We start from the raw sequence: 14384 nt of genomic DNA, 5'->3' as shown, positions 1-14384 counted from the left end.
ACTCTTACTTTGGCAGAAAAGGTGTAAATGGCCGTTTACGCCATTTCACCAAGGGTTCTGCCAACCATCTGGCAGAAGATTGTAATATTGATGAGAAAATATTAATGAATGTGTTTGGATCACTTCTCAGAACATCATTTCTAATTTATTTTGTACCTGTTTGAAAAAAGACTCTTGTGATGACGGTGCGGCACAAAGGGCACGGTGTATTCGTAGGGTTATCCTTTGCAAGGGTCCGAAGACAGGGCTCACAAAAAATGTGATGACAAGGATAACACATATATGGACTGAAGAAAATATCCAGACAAACAGCACAAATGTAGCCTTCCTTCTCCCACTTGATTTCATCTTCATCATCTGAAGTGGTCAGATTTGAACTGGAAGTCTGAAAGACAGAAAACATTTTTTTCTTTGAAACTTAATGCACACATCCTTCTTTATACACATCAAGAGTACAAATATCTGGGATACTATAGCAACCTTACTGTATCCACAAGATACATTTAGCAAAACCAGTGCACTATGCTAAATTTGTATCTTTTGCATTATTGATTGAGTAGAACCACCCCTATCTAATGGAGGAGGCGTGTTTACCAGATGCACAAGATCAAACTCAGCCCGAAGGTTGAGAGAGATGACAAATGAGCATGGGGAAAGGTGTGCTTGCTCCATAATTAGAACTCTCCTATCTGTGCCAAATTTACTTAATCAACTTTAACTTTGTTGAAGCCTTGTGCACAATGTAGAACATTAGGGGTGATTCTGGGATCAGGTTGAAAATGCTCTGTGCTCCCGGGTGCACCTATGTTAGTTGAATAGAAACCCGTCCCCATCAAATTCTGCGAAATTGTTCAATTAAAATCGTTTAAATGATCTCCCTGCATGGTCTTTCTTCTGCATAGGAAAAGTTCAGATACCTGTGTTGGGCGGGTGGTGGTAAGGAATCAGGAGTGTAGCAGCTCTTAAGGGGCTAGTGCACTTTTAAAGGCAGGCAGCATTGTTTCTGGAGGCTGAGTGATGGACAGCATGCCTGGAGATGCTCTTAGAAGTGTTCTCTTCAGTGAAAAGGGTTTGGAGATTTGATTGGGGGAAATTGCCTGGACAAAGTTGCAGTCTATGGGGCAGAGAACGTAAGAACATTGGAAATGGGAGCTGGAGTAGGCCATTTGGCTGTTTGAGCCTGCTTCATTATTCAACAAGATCATGACTGATCTTCTACCTCAACTCCACCTTCCCGTACTATCCCCATATCCCTCAATTCCCTTAGTTCCCAAAACTTTATCGACCTCTGTCTTGAATATACTCAACGACTGAGCATCCACAGTTGTCTGGGGTAGAGAATTCCAAAGATTCACAACCCTTTGAGTGAAGAATTTTCTCCTTGTCTCAGTCCTAAATGGCCTCCCCCTTATTCTGAGACTGTGACCCCGTGTTCTAGATTCCCCAGCCAGGGAAAACATTTTCCCTGCATTAACCTGGTCAAGTTCCTAAAGAATTTTCTATCTTTCAATTAGATCATCTCTCATTTTTTAAACTCTAGGGAATAAAGGCCTAGTCTACTCAATCTCTCCTCATAGGAAAATCCCCTCATCCCAGGAACCAGTCTAGTGAACCTTCATTGCACTCCCTCTGAGGCAAGTACGTCTTTCCTGGGTAAGAAAACCAGAACTGTATACAGTACTCCAGATGTGGCCTCACCAATGCCCTGTATAATTGTAGTAAGACTTCTTTACTCTTATACTCTAATCCCTTTGTAACAAAAGCTAACATACCCTTTGCTTTCCTAATTGCTTGCTGTAGCTGTATGTTAACTTTCTATGATTCGTGTACAAGGACACCCAAGTTCTTCTGAATGCAAACATTTCCCAGTTTCTCACCATTCAAAAAATGTTCTGCTTTTTTTTCCCCTACCAAAGTGGATAACTTCACACTTCCTGACATTGTATTCCATTTGCCATGTTCTTGCCCACTCAGTCAAGCTGTCTGTGTCTCTCTGCATCCTCTTTGCATCTTTCTCACAGCTTACTTTCCCACCTAACTTTGTACCATCAGCAAACTTGGATATGTTACACTCAGTCCCTTCATCCAAATCATTAATATAGATTGTAAATAGCTGATGCCCAAGCACTGATCCTTGCGGTACCCCGCTAGTTACAATCTGCCACCCGAAAAAGTCCAGTTTTTTCCTAATCTCTGTTTTCTGTCCATTAACCAATCCTCAATCCATGCTAATATATTACCCCCAGTCCTATGAGTTCTAAATTTGTGTAATAACCTCTTGTGTGGCACAATATTAAATACTTATTGAAAATCCAAATACACTACATCCACTGGTTCTCCCTTATCTATTATACCAGTTACATCGTCAAAAAACTCCAACAGATTTGTCAAACGATTTCTCTTTCATAAAACCATGTTGATTCTGCCTAATCATATTACGATTTTCTAAGTGCCATGTTACCACATCCGTAATAAAAGATTCTAGCATTTTGCCTACTACTGATGTCAGGCTGGTCCGTAGTTCCCTGGTTTTTCTCTTCCTCCTTTCTTAGATAGCAGGGTTATATTTGCTACCTTCCAATCCTTGGGGACTATTCTAGAATCTAGGGAATTCTGGAAGATTAATACCAGTGTATCCACTATCTCTTTAAACCCTAGGATGCAGGTTGTCAGGATTAGGTGATTTGTCGGCACTTAATCCCATTCATTTCCCAGTACTATGGGCTCAATTTTCCCCAGTATTTGCGCCGATTTTTTTGGAGCAGGCTGCCTTTTCTGGCCTAACTTAAAAATCCCCAGTTTCCCCAATCAATTTGCACCAGTTCGTTATGAATTTTTTAAGTCAGTTTTTTTTTCAACTGAAGGGGGTGTAACCAGCCACCTACGCCAATTCTGACCATTTAGGGAAGTTTGGCCAGCTGAGAGTTACTCCAGTTCTGATTAGGCCAGTGTATGTGGCCTGTCCTGAAAGACCTTCCCTAGAGTTAAAGAAATCGGCGCAGCAGATGCCTGGACACACTGAAAGAATTGAAAAAGACATAGGAGAGAGAGAGAGAGAGAGAGAGAGAGAGAGAGAGAGAGAGACCCCCAAACCGGCGACTGAGAAACCAGACAACCTTCAGTCAAGGCTCCACCCCCAAAACTAAAGGTCACGTTAGGCCACGCCAAAATGAAGAGATCCAATGGGGAAACTTACAACACTTTTTCTTTGGCGTACTTGGGCCTCAAAAAATTGGGTGAAACTCTTCAAGAATGCCAAAAAAATGCTTTGGGGAAAATTGAGCCCCATGTCTTTACTTATACTGATTTCTTTAAGTTCCTCGTTCTCTCTAGTCCCTCGTTCCACTACCACCTTCTCACAGCAACTACGAATTGTGGCTTTGGCAGTATCGTCCATTTCCCAAGAATATGGAAAAAAAACAGCTGTACAGAAAGGATGGCATGAGATGACCAATCGTCTAAATGCTTTCTTAATGCATTGCTCATGCGAGCAAATGAGAAAAAATTTCTCCTGACTGAGGAACAGTGCCAAGATAGGGAACAATTAGAGAGGCCCATTAAAAGCAAGGGGATGGTTGTACAATACATGCACTCAAGACACAGTATTCTATCATATCGGCAATACATTGTTTTTTTTTATTGCTCTGGTTACTTACATATTTTTTAATGTTAGTATTTACTTGAAGGAAAACCATAATCTTATATCTCATGAGGTCTCAAATGTGGTACTCAAGTACCTTCCCTTTCCTGCCCCAGTGTACTACACTATCCAGCTTGGAATGTGATTGTGCTAAACATTACAACCATGCTATTATCAGCTATTATTTATAATAACTGATAAGTACTTACAGGATAACTAATTGCCACCTCTCAGCCATGGCTGTTAACGAAGGATTCTTAGACCAAGTACTAAGGCACATTCAACACTGACGCTTCAGCATTGAGTTCAAATTAAGTTGGAAAAAAAATACTTTCCCTAAATGAAATGAGTTTGGGTGATCTGAAGTCAGTTCCCAGTAGGCACAAATCTGCAGCTAAAAATACTTTCAAGGTACCAATTAACAGTGGTCTGTAGGAAAGATACATGTGCAGTGTGGTAAATGGAAATGTTCTTTTAGTAGTTAGTGCTCTTAAAGTGGGGTTGTGGTTCATCAGTAACAAAACAAATTTGAAAGTATTAGGAAGATACAAGCTACTAGGTGATTCTATTAACTGCACCGTCTACTGACATCTCTACGACTTGATTGGTAGCTCTCCAGTCTGTTAATTAATGAGTTGAAGTTGGGCTGTGTGATTCAACGTATTAAATCATTCAAATGAAATCCCTCTTTCTGAGAATTTAACAATGCTCTTAAACTGCTCTTAAAATACCGAAGTAATTCCATATCAATGTGTTAACACGTTTATTATTAATATTGCATAGCACAGTTTGATCCCATAAGTGTATTAGGTAATGCTGAAATGGCACCAAGGGGAAACAAATGTTCGTCAAGTCTATGTAGATGGAGTTCTGTGTTGCATTTAATGCACATTGTATTTCAGCTTTATGCTGACATGAGAAGTGAAGTGAAAAATATTTTGCTTGTAGCTTCACATATATAGGTATAAAAATAACACATTGGAGTCTTGTGAATAGAACTCCCATGCTGTCTACAATTTAATCTTCAAGATTTGCTTTAATCAATGATTAAAATGTATTAAAAGTAGAGTCAAATCTACATATATCTCTATATAAGAATGCAATTTGTTTGTCAAAGGCACACTTGGACTGAGCAATAACATGAACATTCCTTGTCCAAATCTGGTTAAAAACACTTTTGTTTGCACCAACCCAGGGGCTCCCAAAACAGAAAATTTCTAATGAGATATCATTAACACTGTGAGATATCTATACTGTCATGTTCCTGCCCCATAGATAAAATTGCACTGTGCTATTCTAGGAGTTCATTGCAGTATGGATGTTATTTCCACATGCATAGATCAGCTCAGAACTGCCAAACTGTTTTATATATTTTACAGTTCTCTGTCCTGTATTAGTCTCCAGGCCAAGGCTCTATTTTTTAAATTGATAGTTAACAGATACCTCAAAAGGTATAAAAAGAAAGACCTGCATTTATATAGCGTCTTTCATGGCCATCGGACATCTCAAAATGCTTTGCAGCCAATGAAGTACTTTTGGAGTGTAGTCACTGTTGTAATGTAGGAAACGCAGCAGCTAATTTGCGCACAAGCAAGCTCCCACAAACAGCAATGTGATAATGGACCAGATAATCTGTTTTTTTATTATGTTGATTGAGGGATAAATATTGGCCACGATACCGGGGATAACTCCCCTGCTCGTCTTCAAAATAGTGCCGTGGGATCTTTTTGAGAGAGCAGACAAGGCCTCGGTTTAATGTCTCATCCGAAAGATGGCACCTCCGACAGTGCAGTGCTCCCTCAGTACTGTACTGGAGTGTCAGCCTCAATTTTTGTGCTCAAGTCCCAGGAGTGGAATGTGAACCCACAACCTTATGACTCACAGGCGAGAGTTCTACCCACTGAACCATGGCCGATACTGTTCGCATTCATTGTGTTCTCACTGTACTCACTGTTATTGACATGAAGTGGATACCAGTTTACAAAAAAAATAGAAAAGGAGGGGGTACTCATGTAAAGTTTTATGAAGCACTGCTTAGAAATTAATATATTAGCAGATGAATTCTTAACGTCATTCCCTTTTCTGTTATATTGGCAGAGATATTAATCTGTTTAAATTAAATGGGTTAACACTCATGTTAAAATAGCAGACAGAGAAATATCAAATAAATGTGTTAAACATTTGTCTCCAAATATTCCTAAAATAATCAGTCTGCTCATTTGTTCAATGCTTGCCTACAGTATGAATCAGAAGAGTTTATACTGTTCCACTATAAGCTCACTGACTCCCACAGCTACCTGGACTACAATTCCTCCCACCCCGCATCCTGTAAGAACTCCATTTCATTCTCCCAGTTTCTCCGTCTCTGTCGCATCTGCTCTGACGACGCTACCTTTCACACTAGTGCCTCTGACATGTCTTCCTTTTTCCTCAACAGAGGATTCCCCTCCGCCGTGGTTAACATGGCCCTCAACCGTGTCCATTTTATTTCCCGCACCTCTGCTCTCACCTCTTCCCCCCCATCTCAGAACCATGACAGGGTTCCCCTCGTCTTCACCTTTCACCCCACCAGCCTCCATGTTCAACGGATCATCCTCCGCCATTTCCGCCACCTCCAGCGTGATCCCACCACCCATCACATCTTCCCCTCCCCTCCCCTCTCAGCGTTCCGAAGGGACCGCTCCCTCTGCGACACCCTGATCCATTCCGCAGTCACCCCCAGCAGCCCCTCCCTTTCCCATGGCACCTTTCCGTGCAAGCGCAGGAGATGTAACACCTGCCCTTTTACCTCCTTCCTCCCCACTATCCAGGGCATCAAATACTCCTTCCAGGTGAAACAGTGATTTACTTGTACTTCTTTCAATTTAGTATACTGTATTCGCTGCTCATGATGTGGTCTCCTCTACGTTAAGGAGACCAAGCACAGATTGGGTGACTGCTTTGCGGAACACCTCTGTTCAGTCCGTAAGTGTGACCCTGAGCTTCCGGTCGCCTATCACTTTAATTCTCCACTCCACTCCCACTCTGATATCTCCGTCCTCGGTCTCCTATACTGTTCCAACGAGCTCAACGCAAGCTCGAGGAACAGTAGCTCATCTTTTGTTTAGGCACTTTACAGCCTCCTGAACTCAACATCGAGTTCAACAATTTCAGAGCAGAACCTCTGCCAAACTTTGGCTCCCTTTCTCCCTCCCCCCCCCCCCCCCCCCCACCCGAGACTGTTTCTTTTTTTCTCCTTGTCTCCAATGGCAGCTGGTCATTATTCTGCCATTCACACCCTATCTTGACTAACTCCTGGCATTACCATTTCAATTCGGCCCGTCACCCCTTTTGTCTCTCTAATCTCTCCTGTCTTCCACCCTATCACAGACCTTCCCTTTTGTTCTTTCTTCCCCTCCCCCTTTCAGTGTTTGTTAAGAATCTGTTCTTTCTGAACACTCTCCAGTTCTGACGAAAGGTCATTGACCCGAAACGTTAACTCTGCTTTTTCTCCACAGACACGCTGAGATTGCCAGCATTTTCTGTTTCGATTCCAGATTCCAGCATCCGCAGTATTTTGCTTTTGTATTCGAGTGTATACTGTTCCTGTATAGGTTATTGGTAAGAACCCACTTGCAATAGTGTGTAGTCCGGTCACCAAATAAAAGAAACATAGGAACGTACATAAGAAAGAGGAGCGGGAGTAGGCCATTTGGTCCCTCTTGTTGCCATGATCTTGTTGCCTTGGTTACTCAGCTTTGAAACTCTGCTCTTGAACACTTTAGTGAATTCTTTGTCAATGCTTGGATTTCTCTAAATCATTTGACAGGGTAAGTATCCATACACTTCTAAACAAGTTACCTTCATAGCTACATTCTTGGCTATCTAGTTTCTTTCTCAAATTGCTCTCTCTGTGCTGTAATTGATGATTCATTCGCCACTAATTCTGTCCTCTCTCACACCAATCTTTGCCTTCTCTCAATCAACTTTTAAACTTTTCTGCTGTTTAGTCATTTTACATTCGTAATTTCATTCAGAAACAATACATAAAACATTTAAAAAATACCTCACACAATAAACTAATAGAAATTAAAGATGTTGTACATGTTTTTTAAAGAAAGAAAATTTCCGATTTTTAAAAAAAGTTAGGGTTAGGATTTAAAATAACATTACCTGAGTGGGCAGGGTTTAAACATAAATATGTTTTTAAAATTTTTATTTTAATCACATATTTTATAGGTTTTTAAACTCTTACGCCTGTAAAAGTAGGCTATGCGCCTGCTTTTTCAGGCGCAAAAGTTTTGAGGACATTTGCTGTGTAAGATATGGGTAAATAGCCCAATAAGCCATGATCGTATTGATGGTGCAGGCTCGAAGGGCCGAATGGCCTACTCCTGCACCTATTTTCTATGTCTATGTAATAAGGTCATGGCTGATCATTCACCTCAGTTCCCCTTTCCTGCTTTCTCTCCATACCCCTTGATCCCTTTAGCCATAAGGGCCGTATCTAACTCCCTCTTGAATATATCTAACGAACTGGCATCAACAACTCTCTGCAGTAGAGAATTCCACAGGTTCACAATTCTTTTGAGTGAAGAGGTTTCTCCTCATTTCGGTCCTAAATGGCTTACCCCTTATCCTTAGACTGTGACCCCTGGTTCTGGACTTCCCCAACATCGGGAACATTCTTCCTGCACCTAACCTGTCCAGTCCCATCAGAATTTTATATGTTTCTAGGAGATCCCCTATCATTCTTCTAAACTCCAGTGAATACAGGCCCAGTCGATCCAGTCTCTCCTCATATGTCAGTCCTGCCATTCCGGGAATCAGTCTGGCGAACCTTCGCTGCACTCCCTCAATAGCAAGAATGTCCTTCCTCAGATTAGTAGACCAAAACGAATACAATATTCCAGGTGAGGCCTCACCAAGGCCCTGTACAACTACAGTAAGACCTCCCTGTTCCTATACTCAAATCCCTAGCTATGAAGGGCAACATGCCATTTGCCTTCTTCACCGCCTGCTGTACCTGCATGCCAACTTTCAATGACTGATGAACCATAACACCCAGGTCTCGTTGCACCTCCTCTTTTTCTAATCTGTCGCCATTCAGATAATATTCTGCCTTCCTGTTTTTGCCACCAAAGTGGATAACCTCACATTTATCCACATTATACTGCATCTGCCATGCATTTGCCCACTCATCTAACCTGTCCAAGTCACCCTGCAGCCTCTCAGCATCCTCCTGACAGCTCATACCGTCACCTAGCTTAATGTCATCTGCAAACTTGGAGATATTACACGCAATTCCTTCATCTAAATCATTGATGTATATTATAAATAGCTGGGCGCTTCTAGTCACTGACTGCCATTCTGAAAAGGACCCGTTTATCTGGACTCTCTGCTTCCTGTCTGCCAACCAGTTCTCTATCCATGTCAATACATTATCCCCAATACCATGTGCTTTAATTTTGCATACCAATCTCTTGTGTGGGACCTTGTCAAAAGCCCTTTGAAAGTCCAAATATACCACATTTACTGGTTCTCCCTTGTCCACTCTACTAGTTACATCCTCAAAAAATTCTGGAAGATTTGTCAAGCATGATTTCCCTTTCATAAATCCATGCTGACTTGGACTGATCCTGTCACTGCTTTCCAAATGCGCTGCTATTTCATCTTTAATAATTGATTCCAACATTTTCCCCACTACCGATGGCAGGCTAACCAGTCTATAATTTCCCGTTTTCTCTCTCCCTCCTTTTTTAAAAAGTGGTGTTACATTAGCTAACCTCCAGTCCATAGGAACTGATCCAGAGTCGATAGACTGTTGGAAAATGATCACCAATGCATCCACTATTTCTAGGGCTACTTACTTAAGTTCTCTGAGATGCAGACTAGCAGGCCCTGGGGATTTATCGGCCTTCAATCCCATCACTTTCCCTAACACAATTTCCTGACTAATAAGGATTTCCTACAGTTCCTCCTTCTCGTTAGACCCTCGGTCCCCTAGTATTTCCGGAAGGTTAAATGTGTCTTCCTTCGTGAAGACAGAACCAAAGTATTTGTTCAATTGGTCTGCCATTTCTTTGTTCCTCATTATAAATTCACTTGATTCTGACTGCAAGGGACCTATGTTTGTCTTCACTAATCTTTTTCTCTTCACATTATCTATAGAAGCTTTTGTAGTCAGTTTTTATGTTCCCAGCAAACTTCCTCTCATATACTATTTTCTCCGTCCTAATTAAACCCTTTGTCCTCCTCTGCTGAATTCTAAATTTCTCCCAGACCTCAGGTTTGCTGCTTTTTCTGGCCAATTTATATGCCTCTTCCTTAGATTTAACACTATCCCTAATTTCCCTTGTTAGCCACGGTTGAGTCACCTTCCCAGTTTTATTTTTACTCCAGGCAGGGATGTACAATTGTTGAAGTTCCTCCATGTGATCTTTAAATGTCTGCCATTGCTTATCCACCGTCAACCCTTTAAGTATCATTCGCCAGTCTATTCTAGCCAATTCACGTCTCATACCATCGAAGTTACCTTTCCTTAAGTTCAGGACCCTAGTCTCTGAATTAACTGTGTCATTCTCCATCTTAATAAAGAATTCTACCATATTATGGTCGCTCTTCCCCAAGAGGCCTCGCACAACAAGATTGCTAATTAGTCCTTTCTCATTACACATCACCCAGTCTAGGATGATGTGTATTCACCAGAAGAGTTGTGGAATCTCCAGAAAAATGGTTTAGGACACTTTCACAGATTTCCAGAGCTCTTCTGCCGAAGTTCCAGTGGACAAGTGGGAGAACCCCCCTCCCCCCCCATGGAAATTTGCCCACAACTACCGCTAGATTAACTCGTCTGCAGTTACCCAATTTATCATTCTATCCTTTGCTGGAACATCATTGCCTGTTGTTCCTATATCTTTTTCCAAACTGTCTGCAGCTCTTCACCTCAACCTCATTGCCACTGTTCGGGAGCCTGTAAGGCACACCAAGAATTGTACCATTTTCCTTCGTATTTCTTAACTCCATATGAATTCTGTCATGGCAACCTTCAATACATCCTATTTTTCCATCCTACATGCAGTACTTTGGACTTGTCAGCATTAAATTTCATCTGTCATTGATCTGCCCTTGTACTTGTACCTTGTACCATCCCTTCATTATAGCCTTCCCGTGTTCCAGAAATTGCTTCACATGCCTCAAGGTTAACCCTTCCCTCCTGCACCATGCTCTGATTAATTATTACTCAGTAAAACTTTTAGCTGAAGAAAATTAAAAAATCTTGTCAAATGGCTCCTCAAGGCTGAAGTCTAGACTGAATTGTCAGTAAGCTATAACTGATGCAATTTTCTGGGTTTTTTTGTAGCAAAATTCAGAAACTTATATACAAGAAGGTAATGGGCATAATTTTCTGAGTGTGTGCTGGTGGTGAGAAACCTTGGTGGTGTACATCAGAAAATTGTGGATGCACTGCCTGTGTTTCCATTTAACATCCATGGACAGAAAATTACAGGGAACATGCTTGCAGTTTTCTGATGCACACTGTCAGTGGGCAAGGTCACCTCAGTACCAGTGCATACTTGGAAAATTCCCCCAACATGCAACAGCAATGAAGTGGTGAGAAAAAAAAATCAACAAATTATTGAATAAAGGCATTGTATGAAACAGTTCAATGGATTATCACATCATTCTTGACCATGCACTCTATAATCTCATTCTATCCTATCCGAGCAATTTCCTTCAGCCACAAGTCCTGGCCCACACCCTCCACATGACTGATTCCAAATTATTATTTATTTCATGATCTTTCTGCTCCAGCATCAGAAACCTGTCTTTCAGACACTATGCCCTACTTTCTGAAACTCTCTCCCAAGACCACTACAGCCTTCTACCTTCTCCCTATTTGAGATTTCGGGGCGGTAATAGGGGCGGGGCCATCCTGATACTGCCTAGAAAGAGTTTGCGCCCTTGTCTGCAAATTTTGCCAAAAAATGAGGTTCCATGATCGGGGGCGCTAAATCAGGCGTTACACAAGGAATTTTGTGCGCCTCATTGTGCAACGTTAAAAAAGATTGCCATTTTGCGCATGCGCAGAAGCGTTTCAATTTTCCCAGACGCAGTCGGACTTTAGCTCGTGGTGGTTTCTTGCGCTCATGCGCATATGGCCAGGCCAACTGAGACTTCTGTAGAGATGGCGCAGCAAGAGGGCAGGCAACATGCCAGACGATTCTCTGCAGAGACTGCTGAGACCTTAGTGCAGGCCGTTGGAAGGAGGTGGTCTGCACTTCACCTGGTTGGGGTAGGGAGGCTGTTTCCCAGCATTTTTAAAAGGATCTGGAGGCAGATTGCACAGGAGATGTCAGCGGCAGACACGGTGGCCAGAACTGGCCGCAAGAAGTTCAACGACTTCACGAGGATCATCAGGGTGAATACCCTTTACATTTATGTAGGCCTGCTAGGCTTGTAAGATCAATGTTTCACACAATGTTAAGTCTTTGATGGAGCTGGCCCTTCTCAATGTGTTGCAGACCATGGTGTGGGTTGTAAAATGCAGCAGAAAACTAAAGGCTCACTTCTCCAGCCATTGCCTGTGCACCTACCCTCTTGTACCCTATTCATTGTCAAGCCTCCTCGCACTCCACTCCCACTGCTGATATGCGTTTCATAAACATCACCCTAAGCCGCTATGCGACCTGCCTCTCACCTCCCAATCTTTGAAAAACACAGATTGAAGTGAAGAAATTTGCACATCCACATAGTGGCAGCTATTGAACTATGGAAGGCATATGTGGCACCCCAGGAGGTGGACCCTTACTGAACCCTTCTGATTGTTCTTATTGCAGGCCAAGCTCTCCCACAACAGACGGGAACAGCGACGTACAGGAGGGGGACAGCCTGAGCTGCTGGAGCTCACTGAGGTGGAACAGCGAGTCTGGGCCCTCATGAGCACCCCAGTTCGGACAGTGGCCGGGGGTGATGCCGAGCCCCCTTCGGGTAGTGAGTGTATGTAAATGGAAGATGCGCCTGATGTGACTTCATTGACCCCTAACATGAAGTGGACTAGCCCCTTTACATGTACATGTCCAATGCTACCTTCCTGCTATCACCCTGTACCCTCCCCTGATGCTAACCACATGTCTGTTGTTTTCTGCTTGCAGATGGAAGTTCAACACATTCTTGAGAGCCACCTACATCTGGCCACGGGGGAGATGATGAGGGAAGGGATGAAAGTTTTCTGCCTGAAGCTCACAGCCCAGCAGTCACCCTGTCTGCCGACTCTACATCTGGGGACGAAGCCGATTTCTCGGGGTTTGAGGACTCTGAAGCTCCTGGCCCCAATGGCCTACAGCAACGACCAGTGGAGGGTAAGCTCGGAGGCCATCACCCAGGAGGGTGAGTCAGCACAGTAGTCCTGCTGAAGAATAGGCAGACCTGGACCTGGACTTGGTGGCAATATCCAGGGAGAACACGGAAATGCACCACGAGCTCATGGTGCATTGGGTAGGATCCCCGAGAGCACTGGCAAACTTGCTGTGAGTGTTGTGGAGGCTGCCTCACGCATTGTCCGTGCAACTCCGGACTCCCACTCATAGAGGCAGGTGGCCTCCAGCAGCGACAGTGGGGTGCCAGAGTGTGCGGCCTGTGCCCCATCGATCATGTCACAGCAGCGGTCGCATCACAGGCACAAGCTATGCTGCAGCTTGGTGATGTCATGCGGTCGCTGACTGGTGCCATCCTCTCGGTCTTTCCCACTGTCCAACGTGGAAGTGACGGTACCGAAGCAGGCCAGCAAGTTGTCCTGTGATACGATCGCTGCTGTGACATGATCAGTGAGAGAGGCCTAGAGGCCTGGGGTGGGGGGGGGGGGAAAGAGAGTGAGAGAGACTGGGAGCAGAGTGAGTGAGGCTAGGGGTGGCAGAGTGAGCAAGGCTACGGGGGAGAGTGAGAGAGACTTGGGGGTGGGTGAGAGGGGCTAGGGGGAGAGTGAGAGGGGCTGGAAAGGGGGGGGGGTTTAGTGAGCAAGGCTGGGGGGGCGGGGGCAGAGTGAGAGAGACTGGGGGGAGAGTGAGAGAGGCTGGGGGGAGGGGAGGGAGAGTGAGAGACGGGGGGAGGGGAGAGAAAGGCTGTGTGGAGGGGAGAGAAGCTGGGGAGAAAGAGAGAGGGGCTGGGGGTGGGGGGGAAGAGAGGGGGGTTTGGGGAGGGGGAGAGCGGGGGGGTTGGGGGGTGAGTGAGAGAGACTGGGGGAGAGCAAGAGAGGCTGGGGGGAGAGTGAGAGGCGCTAGGGGGAAGAGTGCGAGAGGGTGGGGTGGGGGGGGGGGGGAGAGAGAGGCCAGGGAAAGAGTGAGAGAGGCTGGGGGGTGGCGGGGGGGAGAGTGAGAGAGGCTGGGGGGGAAGAGAGTGAGAGACTGGGGGGAGGGGAGGGGAGGGAGAGCGAGAGAGACTGGGGGGAGGGGAGAGAGAGAGAGGCTGTGTGGAGGGGAGAGAGAGATGATGCGGGGGGGGGGGGGGAAAGAGAGGGGGGGTTGGAGGGAGAGAGAGGCTGGGGGGAGAGAGAGACTGAAGGGAGAGAGAGACTGGGGGAGAGAGAGACTGGGGGGAGAGAGAGACTGGGGGGAGAGAGAGACTGGGGGGAGAGAGAGACTGGGGGGAGAGAGAGACTGGGGGGAGAGAGAGACTGGGGGGAGAGAGACGGGGGAAGAGAAAGACTGGGGGGAGAGAGAGACTGGGGGAGAGAGAGACTGGGTGGGGAGAGAGAGACTGGGGGGGG

The 14384-nt window shown here is 44.7% G+C and overlaps 1 protein-coding gene across 4 annotated transcripts in view; it reads right to left on the bottom strand.

Moving 5' to 3' along the window:
* rnf180a (ring finger protein 180a) overlaps window positions 1-14384 on the bottom strand; it is a 287825-nt gene that overhangs the window by 25865 nt on the left and 247576 nt on the right. For all 4 annotated transcript variants that reach the window (XM_070862558.1, XM_070862559.1, XM_070862560.1 and 1 more), the window contains exon 5: window positions 157-385. In XM_070862558.1, coding sequence (XP_070718659.1) covers window positions 157-385 — 229 coding nt within the window. The remainder of the gene's footprint in view (window positions 1-156; window positions 386-14384) is intronic.

Source organism: Pristiophorus japonicus, chromosome 2, assembly GCF_044704955.1.
Source record: "Pristiophorus japonicus isolate sPriJap1 chromosome 2, sPriJap1.hap1, whole genome shotgun sequence".
NCBI lineage: Eukaryota > Metazoa > Chordata > Chondrichthyes > Pristiophoridae > Pristiophorus > Pristiophorus japonicus.
Note: the sequence above shows the minus strand (reverse complement) of the source record. Positions and strands in the feature narration are given on the sequence as shown.